The sequence below is a fragment of the Misgurnus anguillicaudatus genome, chromosome 20 (genome assembly GCF_027580225.2).
Source record: "Misgurnus anguillicaudatus chromosome 20, ASM2758022v2, whole genome shotgun sequence".
Lineage (NCBI taxonomy): Eukaryota > Metazoa > Chordata > Actinopteri > Cypriniformes > Cobitidae > Misgurnus > Misgurnus anguillicaudatus.
In genome coordinates, this window is record NC_073356.2 from 37,473,164 (window position 1) to 37,490,821 (window position 17,658).

General features: G+C 36.3%; 2 protein-coding genes across 4 annotated transcripts; both read right to left on the bottom strand.

The window, feature by feature from the left end:
• Positions 1–583: 583 nt before the first annotated feature.
• On the bottom strand, positions 584–13,014 carry recql4 (RecQ helicase-like 4). The gene is made up of 24 exons (XM_055220507.2): positions 12,682–13,014; positions 12,441–12,474; positions 12,259–12,353; positions 12,034–12,180; positions 10,646–11,643; positions 9,432–9,531; positions 9,193–9,343; positions 8,996–9,118; positions 8,731–8,883; positions 8,556–8,648; positions 7,135–7,271; positions 6,972–7,055; positions 6,638–6,826; positions 6,318–6,500; positions 6,017–6,212; positions 5,662–5,939; positions 5,069–5,206; positions 4,232–4,490; positions 4,018–4,147; positions 3,777–3,937; positions 3,444–3,633; positions 3,168–3,336; positions 933–1,041; positions 584–851 (listed from the first exon to the last, which is right to left on the bottom strand). The coding sequence occupies exons 1-24, from the start codon at positions 12,763–12,765 to the stop codon at positions 730–732; spliced, it is 4,323 nt and encodes a 1,440-aa protein (XP_055076482.2). The 5' UTR covers positions 12,766–13,014; the 3' UTR covers positions 584–729.
• An 875-nt stretch (positions 13,015–13,889) lies between these two features.
• Positions 13,890–17,229, bottom strand: limd1b (LIM domains containing 1b). Of its 3 annotated transcripts, XM_055220439.2 has the most exons (8): positions 17,088–17,194; positions 16,801–16,881; positions 15,270–15,371; positions 15,109–15,176; positions 14,943–15,005; positions 14,682–14,812; positions 14,445–14,496; positions 13,890–14,356 (listed from the first exon to the last, which is right to left on the bottom strand). In XM_055220439.2, the coding sequence occupies exons 3-8, from the start codon at positions 15,313–15,315 to the stop codon at positions 14,276–14,278; spliced, it is 441 nt and encodes a 146-aa protein (XP_055076414.1). In that variant the 5' UTR covers positions 15,316–15,371; positions 16,801–16,881; positions 17,088–17,194; the 3' UTR covers positions 13,890–14,275. The 3 variants fall into 3 exon arrangements, with proteins under 3 accessions (XP_055076414.1, XP_055076412.1, XP_055076413.1); XM_055220437.2 differs by lacking the exon at positions 16,801–16,881 and having other exon boundaries at positions 17,088–17,229; XM_055220438.2 differs by lacking the exons at positions 16,801–16,881; positions 17,088–17,194 and adding an exon at positions 15,787–16,171.
• Positions 17,230–17,658: the final 429 nt, after the last annotated feature.

Consider the following 17,658-nt stretch of genomic DNA (forward strand, 5'->3'; position numbering starts at 1 on the left):
TATTGTTGGAAAGCTCCCAGAATGTAGTTTTTCTTTTGTTATTAGTAATGATGCAGTGACAGTAATTTATTAAATTGTGATTTGGAAGTAGGTGATGCATCAAACCAATGACACCTTGTGGCCTTTGTTGGTAAAACCACTAAAAGTGTGACCTCATTGTTTGTGATTTTAACTTGAAAAGACCTAGTTGAGACTTATGGCTTTTTATTAGCATTTTGCAAGTAAAACATTTTAATATTTATTGCTTTAAATATAAAATATATACTTTATTAAAATGTATAAACTTAAACTGCTATACATGTTTAATTTAATATTCACAACTCCAAACCAAGATTTTGCTTCTAAACCAAAAAATGACTGCATTAACCCCCACACTCCCATTAGTTAAAGGGTTAATAGCATTACAAAGTCATTATTTAATTTAACTTCGTGATCAACTGAATAAACAAAGTAATATACATAAGGGGACAAAGGTGAATAAATTATAAGATTATTATTTTAAGGAGTACTTTTACTTTAAATCCCAGCTGGCCTTTGGACTTACTTATAAAAAACAAAACCTTTGATTAAGCAAAACCAACACTACTAGTAACAAAATAATCTTTATTATGTATAAAGTCATATAAAATGTTATAACTTCAGTAAAATATAACAAAAAATGTACAATGACAAACATCAAAAATAAATACATTTATATTCAAGTAAGGTGTCCGTGAACAGGGTATTTTGTTACCTTGTTCTAATGATCTCTTGAGTAGCTAAGCGTCTGATCTCATTGAAATCAAACTGAATATATTTCCTCCAGTATCTGCGGTCTCGGCCGTATGTTTGTGCCGGGTAACACGGACTTCCTGCAAGGAGAGACATAACACTGCTGAATTAATCTCAAATAAACATGCTAACGTTATGAAGACATATTTAAAAACACGCACCGATGCCGTGAAATATTCTGGCCACGGCTCGACCGGAGAACTTCTCATCACTGCGGCTGGCCAGGAATCCTCGGATATCAGCACAGATCTGAGCCTCCCAGTCTCTCATCTAAAAACAAACAAACATCAGATTACATTCATACACATCAAGATAGACACTGTACTGGACTAGAGGAAGTTGTAGTCGAATGTAAGCTAACGTCTAAGGTGACATTTGAACAGAAATCAAATCTCTTCTCTTAAAATGCTCAAACCCTAACCCAGAGGTGTCAAACATATGGTCCACAGAAGTGTCCAATCCGGCCCGCATGATGATTTATACAGTATTATTAAATACATATAAGGCGGGATGCGGCAGTTGTGACTGGCGAGTGTCTAGACGAGGGGTGCCCAAACTTTTTCCTACCAAGGACCAAAAATCAACCTAACTGAGGGCCGTGAGCCAAAAGTAAATGTTGTTGTGTTATATTAATTAAAGTTGCCCTGATTCTCCTAATTTTCTAATATTTAAAAATAAATAAGGAAATATTTCTCTGTTTATGTATAACTAATGCAGTTATATTTTCAAAGATAACTGTTGTAAAAAAGAAATCATTTTGCCAATCATTTTTAAATGAATCGACCTTTCCATTATTAGCCTATAGTACTTGAGTTTGTTGAGTTTAATGCATAGTAATGCATGCATGCTATACACCTTCAAGTATGCATGTACATTAAAAAAATATTCACTTTAATTCCTTGCAAATAATTTATATTTACATTTTTGTAATGTACAAATAAAACAAAAATGTTACATTTTAGAAAAGGTTTAATTAGAAATATGAACAATGACGTTTATCCTTTTTCTTATCTGACGTGTCATGATGGGCCAAATTAAAGGTCATTGCGGGTCAACTTTGGGGGCCCTAGTTTGGGCACCTTTGGTCTAGACCAGTGGGTTTTCACAGATGTAAATGTGTGTGTATATTTTTTATTGTACAGTATGAGTTTGTTAATGTTTCTGCAAACTTATGAAGCTCACAGAGCCGTTTTTTTGTAGTTTTCTTGCTAATTAATTTGTAGTTTTAGTTAATATTAACACAATTATCAGCACAATAGAAAAATATATTTTACATAATTTTACATTGTTTACCATCTGGCCATCAACTTAAAATGAGTTTAACACCCCTATCCTAACCCTAATAATTTAACATTAACATTTGATTGAAACAAAATTTACATTTTTCTCACTTCATCCACCATCTTGGATGAATTTGTTCACTGCAGTGCATTCTGGGATTGCCTTAACCATAATGAACACATGCAATGTTGGATTAGTTTCTGTCCAATATATGTTTTCTAAGAAGTCCGAATAAGTTTTTGTCTACCATTTTAAAAAGGACATTTCACCAGACTTTTTTAAGATGTAAATTAAATCTTTGGTGTCCCCAGAGTACATATGTGAAGTTTTAGCTTAAAATAATCATATAGATAATTTATTATAGCATGTAAAAAATTTACCCTTTATAGGTGTAAGCAAAAATGTGTTGTTTTTGTGTGTGTCCTTTTACATTTTTCTGACATCACAAGGGGAGCCAAATTTCTGAGCTATTTTTTCACATGTTTGCAGAGAATGGTTTACCAAAACTACGTTACTGGGTTGATCTTTTTTACAATTTCTAGGTTGATAGAAGCAATGGGGAAAAAAGCATTTAAACATGAAAAAAGTCAGATTTTCATGTCCCCTTTAACCCTTTCCCCACGAGTTATCTAGTGAATTAAGAGAAAACATTTGCATAAAAACCTGTTTCTGAATATTTTTTATGTTAACCTGCAAAACCATGATTATCCACTAGATGGCGCACTTACACAATTTATGAAAAAACTGAAGCCAAAACATTATTTACTAAATTTTAAACTCCATGTATCTTTTGATAATCATTCTGAATCTGATCTCTAACAAAATTCCTTCACAAAAATGCAATTATTTAATCTTTTTGCTAAAAAAAAATATTTTTAAAGAAAAATAGCCATATTTAAGAGTTTATAAGCAGAGAAAAAATATAGATAGAATATAGATTGTTTGTTTGTTTGATAGCAGAGGTTCTGTTTTTCATTTGTTATATTTATATATTTTTAGAAGAAAATTTTCCTGGAAGGCATTTTTTGAAACTTTTGTGAAAAAATGTCTGGTGTGGAATGAGTTAAAATAGCCGTCAAAAGCACACATAGGATGCAGTAAAATGCACAACACACCTTGCATTTATTGAGAGACTCTTCCTCATCCTCCTCTTCGTCCTGACAGTCTTTGCTCAGGTCCAGATTTCTCCTCTTATCGAAATAATCTCGCAGCAGCTGCTTTAGATCATCACTTCTGCTCTCATCCAGATCATCCATACACTCACTGCAGTTACGATACGCAACACTGCACACAAATGCGCGATTATTAAATCTTGTTATTCATAAAACAAGATGTGCATATTGAGAGAAAAACAAGTATCAATATGTAAATGATGTGCATATCTGTCTGACCTGCGGAAGGCTTTAAAACAAGTTTTGAGCTGATACAGCTGCGTCCTCTCTTGGGCCATCACCCGTCCATGCAGGAAAGCACAAACCGCATCCAGTTCATCTGCTGTCAGATCTCCATAAGAACGGAAGTAGAAAGACAATCCGGAGAACTCCACGTGGATACCGCTACGTCCTGTGCCTCCATATGAACCTGAGGGAACCACATATCACTGCTTTAAAATAAAGTATAATAAGGTATATGCATTGAACCTAAAACCTCTTCTGCCCTTAATCATATAATAATAGTGTTTATTATAATAATCATATCAAAGAATCAATATCAAAGCAAATCACCTGAACCCCACTGCAGTGATCTCATGCCTCTCTTGACCAGAGGAAGCTGCCAGCCCATCGTGTCCGCCAGCTCCACCACATCAAACTCCAGAGAGTCACATGTCTCCACACGCTCACCGGCTAAACGCATCCTCGCCAGCATCACGGCGACCGGCGGACAACTGATAAAACACGCACATGACTGTAAAACACTATAAAAACACATGCACATGATGCTCTTAATAATTGAAGCCCGAGTTACAGTTTAGTGATTTTGCGGAGTTGTTGCGGACCGCCGTAGCACTGCAGCTTGCAGACGGAGAGAGTCGGATGAAGAAGCTCCACCCACTGCTGAGGATGAAGCTCAAGGTAACACAACAGAGTTTCCACACCTAAAAGAATAAAACACAAATAACAACCATTAGTCAGATAATGTTGAATGTATTTAATAGATAGATCATCTGAAGTTCTCTCACTTTCTTCAGTGATGTCCAGCGTCTCCACAGTCTCCTGCATAGGAATGGCTCTCTCATGCGTGTGACACACTCTCTGAACACACACGTCACTCTCGTTTGGCTCCTCCCCCTCTTTCTGTGATGTAATGGACTCTCTCATCTCTCCGTCTGCTGTCATTGGTTGGTTCTGCGTCTCGTGTGTTTGTTCGTCTGTAAGAGTTGGCGTCTCTGTCTCACAGACCTCCATCTCCAGCAGTTCACTGTCAGATACTTCTGCAACCTAAAGAGGGCGACATTTATATTTACATTAATTCAGTAGTTTCTAAACATATTCACATTCACATCAACAGTCGAATGCAAAGCTCTCACATTTTGTGACCAATATAATTTAGTTGTTTGTGTTTACCGGATAGGGATTTGAATCCAATTGGCTAAATAATTGCTTTTTGTGAACCAGTTTTGAATACAATTTTACTCTAGCTAAGAGTAAAATTGTATTTTGCCTAAATGATTTTCTTTAATAAATCAACAGCAACTAAAAATCCACTGGGATTCACACTTTTATAAAGTTCACAATCTTTTTAATTTTAATAATGAAGGAATACGAACATTTTGGCCTGAGCGCCCAAACATTTCTATTCCTCCATGTGTGAAATTAAATTATTAAATTGTCCTTCGAGTGCAAATCACAGCAGTGCAAATTTTTTTTATTTTTATGCACCAAAATGAAATAATATATAAGATGATGAACAAGTGCACTGTAAAAAAACTTCCTGAAAAGAATCGACATTGAAGTCTGTACATTCCCTAAAAGTTAAAAGTGATGACATCATCATCATCTCGTAATTCAGTCCTCACCTGTGTCAGATTGTGATGTTTCTGGTGAATCTGTCTGCATTTGCATGGTGGGAAGACCTTCTGTACCAGTTTCTTTACAGTGTAATAATCCACTGTGTCTGCATAGATGTGTCTGCGCAGCTCATGCAGGTCTCCACCCTGAGTAAATACACAGACAAAACAAATCACAGTTAGTACTTAGAAAAATTTACCAAGAAAGCATAATTTCATTAAAGCATACAGCGCCATTTTCTGACATTATGCAGAACCTGTTGAGTGTGTAAACGGTTGTACACTGTTAGTGTGGTGCATCATGGGATTGATGGTTTCGGACACAACTACAAATGGCCGTTCCCTAAATAGTGCACTACATATTAATACGTTTTATTACATCCTCCTTAGTTATTATGGAAAGTATAAAATTGCAAAGAATGCACTAATAAATAGCAATTTCTAGCCAGTCAAATATTTGTTATATATGTAATATATTTTGTTATATATATGTAAACATTTTAGTTACATAAACAACATAATGGAAACCATGATTAATATAATCTGCAAGCAATACTGTAAGTCACAGAGAAGATACATTCATAATTTATACAAGCACAGACCTCTGGATCCAGAAACAGATGACAGTGCGCCGGGTGCCCGTCACGCCCCGCACGCCCGATCTCCTGCACGTAGCTTTCAAAGCTCTTAGGCATGTTGTAGTGAATGATGCCCCGCACGTCTGATTTGTCCAGACCCATCCCAAAAGCCACGGTGGCCACCACCACACGCAGCTCACCGCACATGAAGTTATTCTGTACCCGCCGCCTCTCCGACGCGGACATCCCGGCGTGGTACGCTTCAGCCATCCACTTCAGCGGTTTACGGATCTTCTTCCTGGCTGTGTTGCCATGAAAGCAGAAAATAAATACTCAACACGTCTAATGTGATTATGATGTATACCAGAGATGCTCTCACCCAAAGCTTTCTTCTTCTTCCCCACGGGGTTATCGTCATCCTCGGGTGCAGGTTTGGAGGACTCTTTCAGCATCACACCCTGCAGACAGGTTCGCAGTAGTGCGGCGATGCGAGACGTCTCCTCTCGTCTGGTGCAGTACACGATAACAGACTCTAGGGCACCAAACCGCTCACCCTTCAGCAAAGATACCAGCGCCTGCACAACAATTTTAAGTTGTAGAAACTTTTCTAATATATCTCCTAAATATCAGGAAAAAACACAAGCTGTGATTGACAGCTTCACGTGTAGCGCTAAACAAACCTGATCTCGGTCTCTCTCCATGGACACAGACAGCTGAAGGTTGTTTGGGACGGCAGCAGAGCGGACAGCGATGCCGTCCTGATCGCTGATGTCCAGGTGACGAGCGATGTCCAGCGCTGTCGAGAGAGTGGCCGTGGCAGTGAGACCCAGCAGACAACGCACGCCCAACCGATCCCGGAGTACCTACAAACCAATAAGATACACATCAACACACCTAAACAAATGCATAAGCTCATTTTAATGGATAAACAATGTACTTTTGGAATGCAAATTGCAATAAATAAATGCATGTGTTTTATATCATTTGACTGAGGAGAGACCTTGCACAGTCTCAGGTAGCAGGGCCGGAAGTTGTGCGACCATTCAGACACACAATGAGCCTCATCGATACAAGCGAAGGCCACCGGGGGGAGCTGATCTGCCGGAGGAAGACAACCTGACCCGGAGTGACCGCCACCAACCAGAGCTTCAGGAGATAACAGCAGGACGTGAACCTGACCCGCCTTCACCTATACACACAGATATATCAGACAGACACTATAACTCAAATACAAGAATCAAAAAATCTTTATATAGTGCAGATTCACAAATCTTTGAATTATGCAAGAAAGACATCAAGTCTATTCAGGCTCTTTGTATTATTTTGTTGTTTACCTTTTCTATGGCTGTCTCTCTCTGTTTCTTAGACATGTTGGAGTGAATGCAGGCAGCTTTTAATTTGGGCGGGAGTCCAGAGAGCTTCACAAACATTAAACATTATTCATTATCATGATCTATAGTCATCAAATAAGCAAAGCATATTGCGAAGCAGACGTACCTGATCATCCATCAGAGACACCAGAGGAGACACGACCAGCGTGATGCAGTTTGACCTCTGAGCGTACAGGTAGGCAGGAAGCTGATAACACAGAGACTTTCCCATACCAGTAGACAACACCACCAGCGTGGACAGACCTGAATGAAAGCAGAGCTGAACAGATCAATAAACTTTCCTTCATACATCTTTTTAGGCTTTTCTGATTTCAGTACATATTTTATAGTCTAAACAGCAAAAAAAGAAAAGAAAAGTCATTCGCAAAGCATGAATATGCGCGAATTTGTGTGTGAGATGTGCGTACGTTTTCACAAACAAATCATGATTCAACAAAAACTTCTTGGTCTTGTTTTAAAGAAGACACTTTAGGGGTTTTCACAGAAGAGTCAGGAAGTGAAAATATTAAATAAATAAATTGTTATAGCAGTTTACATTTATTTTAATAAATAAAAAATAATGCAATAACATTAATTTCAAAAAAATTATAAAAATGTAAATATTTTACAAAAGTAACAATGCAAACATGAAGCCATGAGTCTCAAGTAGTTCTGATCCAAATTTCAAGTTAAAATCACAAAAAATTAGGTTTGTGTCACACTTTTAGTGGTTTTACCAACAACGGCCACTAGGTGTCATTGGTTTGCTGCATACTCTTGTCACAAATTACTAAATTACTGTCACTGCATTATTATTACTGCAAAAAGGTTTGAAATATGAAAATAACATTCTTAGAGCTTTCGCTTTCACACAATATATAATTTGTAATGACGTAGGCGTCCCGCTGGTGGGACAGTGACATTTCACAGGATATAAATGTTTTGAGGCACACTCCCTTTATAAATGAATCAATTACTCTCCCTACATAATTTATTTTATAAAACACTGTTGAAATATTTATTCTAGAGGCTTAGACCTTTCCAACAATATATATAGTTTGTTGTGATATACATAAAATTTACATGGAAAATTAAACTTAGGTGTCCTGCTCATGGGACAGCGTCACTTAATGTAAACGTTATGTAAATATAATGATAAGTCCAAATCTATGTTTTATTTTAGATACAGATGCATGTCTCTGTCATATCAATTAATGTCTGTTATCGCATCTAATACTTAAATGTTACTCCGGTGGACACAGCAAACAGCAACAGCTATTAGGTGGAAATTGTGAGGATAAATCTGAAAAACTTACGAAATTATTAGTGAGTGATACCCATTGTCATTGCTTTTCTTCTGCATACGGTATGTGTCATGCATCTCATAAGGAGATATTTAATGCTTTGTCTGCACCTTTCAAATTGATAGCTTGCCTTTTTTTATAACTATAAGTTACCTAAAATATAACATTTTAATCTATAAAGAAACAAAGCAGAGAAGATGCATCAATCACAGATGTACAAATATGTGCAAACACTTCATCCCACCTGATAGGATTCTCATAATGGCCATCTCCTGACCAGGCCTGAAAGATTTGTATCCAAAGTCCCGCAGAGCTTCATAAACATCTGGAGGCACATCTGTGAAAAAACACTAGATGATGACGATGATATCCATACAGGTCTTGCTGTTATAAAATGATACTTTGTTAATGTGACGTACCCTGAACTTTCCCATCATCCTTCAGTGGGTAAAGAGGCTCCATGGGCGGAGGAGGGGCGGGACGCTCATAGTCGGGTCTGATGATGTTAAGCAGTTTCTCCTCCCCTTGCTCCTCCTTCTCCGTTGTGTCCACACCCACACCGGGAGATGCCACTGTAGTGAGAAAATTAAATAAAAATCTTTTTCAAACCAAATAAATTTACACTCCAGTGATGACAAACAGTGTAGCATATGCAAATAAGCCTTGTGACGCGTGTAAACCCACCAACAGGCTCTGAGTGCAGAGTTCCGGTTGCCCTGGCAACTTCTTCAAGCGTGGGCAGGTCAAACTCCTCCTCTTCCTCCTCTGCTGGGGTTTCCTGTTGTTCTGCAGAACTCACGGCAGGAGCTGAGACACAGAATATCATTGACATAATCACATACGTATTTGAGGTGAGTCACGTGACCGGCACAACCTCTCACCTCTTCCTCGACAGTCTCGTGCCCAGTGTCCCGAACCGCCACACTTGTAGCAGGTGTCACCTTGACGATTGAAGCCGCCGAAACGTCCTCTTCCTCTCCCGAACCCGCCACCAAACCTCTCGCCCTTCAGCTGGAACTTCTGCATGTACATCTGTCATACAAAAGCACAACACAAGAGCTATCAGCATAGATGTTTAAGCTAATTTAAGCCTCAAATAAAAGTACATCCATCATCTCACCTGTTTCCTCAATGCAGCTCCTCTCAAAGCAAAACCTTTAACGTGTGACTTCTTCTTCAGATTGATCTTTACAAAGTTTCCATCTGCGTTTTTGGTCGATCTTGGTTAAGACGTAGAAGATAATTCAGTAAAATAGGACATGGCAAATTCAGCATTCCCACTCTAAGCCAGATTTAAAATTCCATGAGTTTTCCCTGAATTTCATTGACTAAAATTTCTATAATGAATAGAAAAACATCTTAAAATGTAGTTTTCCTTCGTTAACAGGCACAGATGACAAGCACAAATATCCCTAATATTCCATGATTTGGACAAAAACAATTCCCTGACTTTTAATGTCTGGATAAGACCTTTAAAAATTCCATGATATTCCAGAAATTCCATGACCCGTGGGAACACTGCAAATTATCGACTGAAATAGACAGCATTCCCACGGGTCATGGAATTTCTGGAATATCACGAAATTGTAAAAGGTCCTTTCCAGACATTGAAAGTCAGGGAAGTTATTTCCTTTTTGTCCAAGTCATGGAATATCAGGGATTTTTGTTTGTTTGCTTAAAATGTTAGTTTTCATTTATTAAAATGTAATCCGCTTGTTAACTTGTGACGTATGGAATACCATTTCCTGTTCAAGCCTCCGCTGACTACAATTTAAACAGTTGGCACTGTTTATTTATTTCACACTTTCGAGATACATTTTTATAAACACACAGTGTACACTATATTATCCAGGCACACGGCATCCCGGAAATGGGTCATGGAAATTCAACTTTTTATTCAGTGAAAGTCTGGGATTTTGACATTTGACTTGGGAGTGGGAAGGGAACACTGAATAGAGTATGATCGAATCTTACAGATGAGGTAGGGCTGTCAAAAGATTAATCACGATTAATTGCATACAAAATAAAAGTGTGCACTGTGTGTAATTATTTTGTATTTATAAATACACAGACATGCATGTATTAAGAAACATTAACATGTATATATATGTATTTGTTTAGATATATTTCATATTATATATAATTTTAAAAATATATACATAAATAAAAAAATTATTAAAATAATACATGTGTGTATTTATATATATAATTACACACAAATATATTATGCAAACACAAACTTTTATTTTGTATGCAACTGATCGGGATTAATCTTTTGACAGCCCTAAGATGAGGTCTTGTGTTTTTTTGTGTATGTCTGTTTAGGGCGCTCACCTGACACCGACTGTGTTCTTCATCCTGTAGGCTGCTCTCGTCTCTTCCTCATCCACCTCTCCCAGTAGATTCTCTTGAGGTATCGCTTTTTTCTTTATTTTATTTTCCACCACAGGATCCTCGGTCTCATCCTCAATAGCTTTTCCTTTCCTCCTCCCTCCTTTTTTAGGCAGATCCCCCTCAGCCACCTCTTCTTTTTTTGTTCTTCTTTTCTTTTTCACTCCTCCTTTCTTCTCCTCCTCAGAGTTATCTACCTCATCCTCAGCATCTCTTTGTCTTTTTTGACCTTTTTTCTTTTTTGCATTTTCGACTTGTGGTTTTTCATCGAAGTCTTGACTTTTTCTGACCTTCTGTCTGTGTTTTTTAGTAACCGGGAGAGATTCGGCAACTTCAGAGTTTGTGTCGGGGTTTCCCATAACCTCCCTGCTTCTGTGATTTACCCTTTCATCAGTCCCAAGTTCAGCATCCAAAGTCACATTGGCCTTCGCTTGAGATGTCACAGTATCTGTGTGTGATTCACCCCCTGAAGTCTTTAAAGCTGCTTTACTTTCATCTAATGTGGTTACACTACTAAAACTACGTTGTAAAAGCTCCTGGTTTTCCACCGGCTCCATATTCCCAACTACAGGCTTCCGAGGTTCCTCCACTTCGTCAAAGACCTGGCAGCGTGCTAACCAACCACTGTCCACACAGGTAAGCCTTTTTGTCATCGACTGCTTCAGGAATTGGACCTTCTCCACGCTCTTGTGTGCGGTTCCTACTGCCAAAGTCCGGGATTTAGATGGCGTGAACGAAGGAAAAGGATCCGATTGCTCTTCCTCAAATTCTGCACTGGCAGTCTGTACAGGAGCAGCATTCGAATCAGGACACGTGTTTGCTCGTTTTGGCGTGAAAGATTTAACATCTGTTGGTGGCGTGTTGACGTCTGGAGTGTCTTTTAATGGTTTGGAGGGAGTCTGACGAGGAGTTGCTGCTTTTTTTAAAGAAAATGATCTTTCCTGGAATTAAACATACATACACATGTGTTATGGATGTGACAAAACAGGACACACGTTTTAGGGAGACAACATACTTTAAAGGATTTCTGTGTGAATTAAAATGCACAAATCACAAGCAGTAACAGTCAACAAGTGGAAAAGGGACTTCAAGGTACAAATAAATTAATATTTATTTTATTTTTTATTTTACTGTATGCATTTATAAGCAAGAAACTAGATGTGACAATTCTGAAATCTGCACTTAGCTAACTATGGAAAATAATTTAAAAAGGTTTGGAAACTTAAACAGAGACCTCGGATTGGTATTGACAACTGATATATCAGTAGGGTTAAAAACGTATGGGCTGGAAGTATAATTTGAAGTTTGTTATTCAGTTTAAGTGAATGCACCTTTGTTAAAGCTCCAATATTGGTCTTCAGTTTCATGCCAAAATACTGAGCTGAGGCCTTTAGATTCTCTTTATCTTGTGATGTCAGTTTTGGTACAGCAGCCGGCAGATTTTTACGACTCAGATGAGATCCCCAACAGCCAGAATCCTTTAAAAAGCAAGAAAAATTCATCTAAACATTTTACATCACATTACATTTACATTAAAGTCTGAAGGATCTCCTTACAGATGATTGACTCTCTTGTGTTTTCATGTGGTCCTCCTGCGATGTGCTGCTTCTTTCTTTTGCTTCTTTAAGACTTCTGTACTCTTTATAGAGCTCTGTAAACACAACAACATCCATTATTAATAATAAATAAATAAAAGACTGAAATGAAGTTAAATAGTAAAACAACAGAACAAACGTACGTCTCGTCTCCTCTGGAGCTTTATCAATGTCATCCTTAAAAATAAAATATATTTTTGTACATTATTGAGATCAGTCAACCCCACAACATGAACACAAATGTATAACAAACAAATACAAGAAAAGAAAACACACAATACAATCAAATGACAATATATAAAAAATACAATAAGATATAAACTGTAACAACGCAAACTAACGTCGTTACCACAACAAAATATAAGATATAACATAACACAATACCTTATTTGGCTTTCTGCTGTTTGTTTGGAAAAAAGTTTGCTCCCATTTCTTCAAAATAATTTTTACTTCATTATATCGATCCATTATTGTTGTTTATCCAGTACGTTACTACACAAAAGACACACACGAGCCTGCTTTCATCTACAAGTTCCTTCATAAACACCGCGACATGAACATTAGGGCCGCTACATAAAAGAATAAACGTCGCTTATGTCAGTTATTAAAATTTAAATTAATGTTTATCTAAAATAAAAGAGAAATCTTATGAATTGCATCGACCTGAGAACTTCAGTTTCGCTCGCGCCAAACGTCAAATCGGCATTAAAACAATACGTCACTTCCGCTTATCGTCTGTCTCCAGGAATGTCACAATAAAAGTCCCCAAGCACGCTAGATTGCAAAGCTAGTGATGATGGTCGCTTTCGAATAAATTATTTTTTTAATGGGGCTTCAAAACATTTATGAATCTTTTGTTTGGAGCGTGTTTCAAACTGGCCAAGTCACGTGATTTTAGCAAACGAGGATTCATTACGTCATAACTGTTTTGACGTTTTGAAAATATGATGATTTACCACTAGGGGGAGTCGATCACAATTAACCATTAGATTAGGTGAACTCGGGTGAGTTCATAAAAAGTTCATAAAACATTCATCCTTTTGACTAAAAATAACGCTACCATTTTGCCAACTTTTTGTTTATAGAAAGGTTTAATGACAAACATGTGCATAATTAAAAGGGGAATACGTTTTTAATGTTTTTTACCCTAAATAAAACTAAAATACACTTTGAAGTATGGCTCAATTAAGTTAAATATTTCTTTTTTTCTTAAAAACATATTTTTTAGTGTTTCTATTATTTTGTAAAAGTGTAAAATGTTCGGTCAGATCTTGTTGCTTTTGCACTATTGTGACCAGCAGGTGTCGCCAGCGATTAATTTGAAACTTCAAAAAGCTTCGGTTCTCCCATCACTAAGTACCTATGCACAGCTCATTTACTCATTTCCAAACAGCCTTTAAAGTTTATTTAAAAAAGTATAAAGTTTAAAAATGTATATATGCTATGATAATAATATGTTTTATTAGTATTATTTTATATTCTATTATATATTTAATTCTATCTTGTTTATTAACTTCGTCATCATTGCTGTTCACAAATTGTGAAAATGTATCGTGAAAAAAAGATTGCAGAGCTAACTTTATTACCTTTTTATTACAATAAATAAAGTCACAAATTAAAAGATAGAACTGAGATTAGTTTATATATAAATATTACTAAATATCATTCCTCTACTATAAGAACAGTGGATTTTGCAACAAGTTCAGGAATAAATATCAACATTTATTATCTGTACAAAAGTAGTGTGGCTGCACCATAAATGATTATCATATTCATAATATTAATAATTTATATGCTAGCCTATTACCATTGTAAATGTCAAGAAAAAAACATGCCATCATGTCCACTGTCATAACATTCAAGTTTTTCAGTGTAAAATAAGAATTCGTTTTTATATGGTTGTTTTGTTTCTCTTTAAAAGTTTCACTTCAAATGAGATACTGAACACAATCAAAGAGGTTTGATAACATTCAAATGATCAAATGTCACTTTTGCCTTCATAACAAGACACATGATAGTTTCTTCCCATGGACACCACTCGTACAATCTCATTTGAACCCTGTGAAAATATAAAATGTAAAGCTGTTTCATGCATCTGAGGGCATGTGTGAGCATATATACAATAAAATAACACAAGAGAAATGAACCTCAGAGGGTAAAATGAGCAGTCCACATGCTGCACACACCTGGGCCAGAAACCTATACAATTTAGATTACGGAAACACTTTAAACACAATGAACGAATAACTATAAATTATTAAATTATTCATATCTCATCAATATACTTTATTTGCCATGAAAGTGGATTCTGGAAATTAGCAAGAGAATGCAAATATGTTTCTTTGTTGTTTCTGTAAACTTTGTTGTTCAGGTGTATTTTTCACCTTTGATAATCTTTCACACAGTATATCTTGTTTTGTGTGTCAACATTGAATGGCTGTCCCTCCAGCTTCTCTTTACAGACAACACAGCAGAAACAGTCGGGATGGAAAGATTTTCCCAAAGCCTGGATCAACTACACAAGATCAAAGGTTATCTGGATAGCAGCACTAATGGAATGTGTGGAAAACATTAAATAAAAATCTCTCTCTCTCTCTCTCTCTCTCTCTCTCTCAATAAAACCGATTTATAATGGTCTTGCTGACCGTATCTGAGATCAAATATCCACAGGATGTGCAGACCTCTGCAAACTGTTTGACGCTTGAATACTGTAAAAAAAGAGAGAGAACTGCTTATTGTTAATTAAAAAAACAAATATTTTCATAAGAAATTAAAAATGAGACATGAAACAAAATTATCCAACCAACACACCAAATAATCCGCCTCACAGAACATCTTTCCTGAGAAGTAATAAAACGCCTTTCCTTTCAGTTGTTTGTCTGCATATAAGAGAAGACGAAACATATGAACACGATTTTACATACTTAACAAACATGTGTGCAATAGTATCATGCATATAAACCCAGTCTTACTGCAGACACAGCAGGTAAAGCAGCTGATGTGAAATATTTGACCCATAGCCTGACAGGCCTGATCTGAGCTGTGAACATCACCCCTGCACTTTACACAAGACCCTAGAGAGACCAGAAGAGACACATGACAAAACATGTCAAATATAATACAAATGTAGTTCTAATAACAGTGAAGAAAATTACACTTTGTTTTCTTTCAAATTAAGCTTTTTAAATTACATTTCATAGCTGTTTTTACAGATCTAACAAAACTATACAATCAGCTGACACTAATAAGTTTTACATAGTCACTTAGATTGCAATACATATTAACATCTGGAGTGTCTTACATACACAACACACAGAAGAAAGAATAAATAAAGCATAATTTACATTCATTAGAAAATATCCAATTTCATCTATTTAAAGAAACAACACACATAATCTAGAATCAAAATAATACAAATGTAGAATCTCACATAAACTACTTTATTATATTATGCATTAGTTAATAACACCGCAAACAGGTTTACATTACCCATCATTCAATTCACGCCCGGTCACCGAAGCAAAAAGCGTTTCTGTTTATTCTGAGTGTGTGTGTGGCTCAGACCGAATCAGTACAGAGATTCATAAATACTGCTGTCAGACTCCTACTGTAAGAGGAGAACACTGTGAATTCTCCTGTGTGTGTGTGTGTGTGTGTGTGTGTGTGTGTGTGTGTGTGTGTGTGTGTGTGTGTGTGTGTGTGTGTGTGTAGGTCATTGATGGATATATATATGATATATTTATCACTAACAGCTGTGTATCGTAGTTACAGACTTGCTAAAACATTCACAAGCCTGATGACATTAGTCTCATTCAGTCAGATGAGTTACTGTAAGTATCATTTTCAGTTAAAAATTATATTATTACATATTATTCTTATCAATAAAACAGTTTACTTAATTAAATCAACACTGTGATATTTACTAAAACAATATTATCATAATCTCTTCCCACAATTAAACCTGTTTTTTCAGACCAACCTATATTCTTTTAACCATGCAACCATAATGTAAATACATTAAACAACATATAAAATGTCCTGCACTGTACCATATGATGATTATTGAATGATAATGCTTGATACAAAAATGCAAAGCGTTGTGATGAATATGTGAAGATGTGTCACATAGATGTATGTTAAAGCACCTTTTTAAATAAGAAGTTTAAAGAAATCAGCCTTTTTAATGGTGCCAGATATTTATAGATTGACTTCATGAGTAAGTCGTTAAGAAAACATTTTTTTCTTTCTTTCTTTCTTTCTATGTGAAATCATTAACCACATGACTCATGTATTTGACTATAGACCATTAATGGATGATTTTCTATTTAATTTGTAATGAAATTGCTCCACCCTGATTTACACTAGTTCCTAGTTGTTTAGTGCTATGGTATGTAAACAAAGCTGTGTGGCAGACCAGAAACAGTAAGAAAATATGCATTGTCTTCTGTGATAGGATGGATTATTATGTAATCTGGTAATCTACTAGTGGTCTGTGACTTTTACCTTATTAAAGAGTTGTTGACATAGAAATGTCTGGAATGCTGCTCATGGGCATGTGTGGACTCATTACATGACAGTACAATACTGAGAGTGAGAAACATTCACATAAACACAAGAAACTTTTCACCTTGTACAGATGATGTTTACAATAAATGTAACCATAATTGCTACAACAGCATGAAAAAACTTTGAAAAATTACAAGAATAACATGATCATAAACAAATTCAAAATGTGATCTCTAAAGCAGTTATAAAGTAGGTTTTTTTTAAATAATTAAAAAACTACTCACAGTCAGGTTGCATGTATTTACTTATGGTGACTAAATGTCCTGTTTACAACTTCCGCTCAATTAAACTTCCTGAAGGCACATAAAGGCCGGTCTCAGTCCTAAGGCTGCAGCCTGCGGAGGTCGCATATGCAGGGTGCTTACGTCATTAAGCCTGGTTTATTTATGTTAACTGAGCATTACATTCGCAAGTCATAAGCATATTATAACAATTTCCGGTTAACTTAGAATAATAGTCAACTTTATAATTGTTAATATTCTGAAATTAGACAGTCTTGATGACGTGTGCGACCTCCGGAAGCTGCAGCCTTTTTGAGAAATCCTGCAGCCGGATTCAGAAACGGACGATGACGCAAAGAACGCGGCTCATGAATATTAATGAATCTACGATGACGTTTACAAGCCACCTGTTTGTTTTACTTTCCTTAATGCAGTGCCTGAATTGTTTCCTATTCAGTAAATAAATAATATAACATTGAAACAGCGCTTTGCTTAGGAGTTTAAAGGATCACAATAACGTTGTGTCTGTAGTCTATATGTATGTATTTATTTATTCTCGAACACTGGTTAGATG

What these genes read in the sequence shown, in the direction of transcription:
- recql4 (XM_055220507.2), bottom strand. Translation starts at nt 12,765, where the DNA reads ATGGATCGATATAATGAAGTAAAAATTATTTTGAAGAAATGGGAGCAA. An exon ending in GCTACCTGAGACTGTGCAAG is followed by an intron (nt 6,501 to 6,637) that starts GTCTCTCCTCAG and finishes ATTGGTTTGTAG; the next exon opens with GTACTCCGGGATCGGTTGGG. An exon ending in AGTCTCTCAATAAATGCAAG is followed by an intron (nt 1,042 to 3,167) that starts GTGTGTTGTGCA and finishes GTTTGTTTTTAG; the next exon opens with ATGAGAGACTGGGAGGCTCA.
- limd1b (XM_055220437.2), bottom strand. An exon ending in CTTTACCTGCTGTGTCTGCA is followed by an intron (nt 15,177 to 15,269) that starts GTAAGACTGGGT and finishes TCTTATATGCAG; the next exon opens with ACAAACAACTGAAAGGAAAG. An exon ending in TCTGTGAGGCGGATTATTTG is followed by an intron (nt 15,006 to 15,108) that starts GTGTGTTGGTTG and finishes CTTTTTTTACAG; the next exon opens with TATTCAAGCGTCAAACAGTT.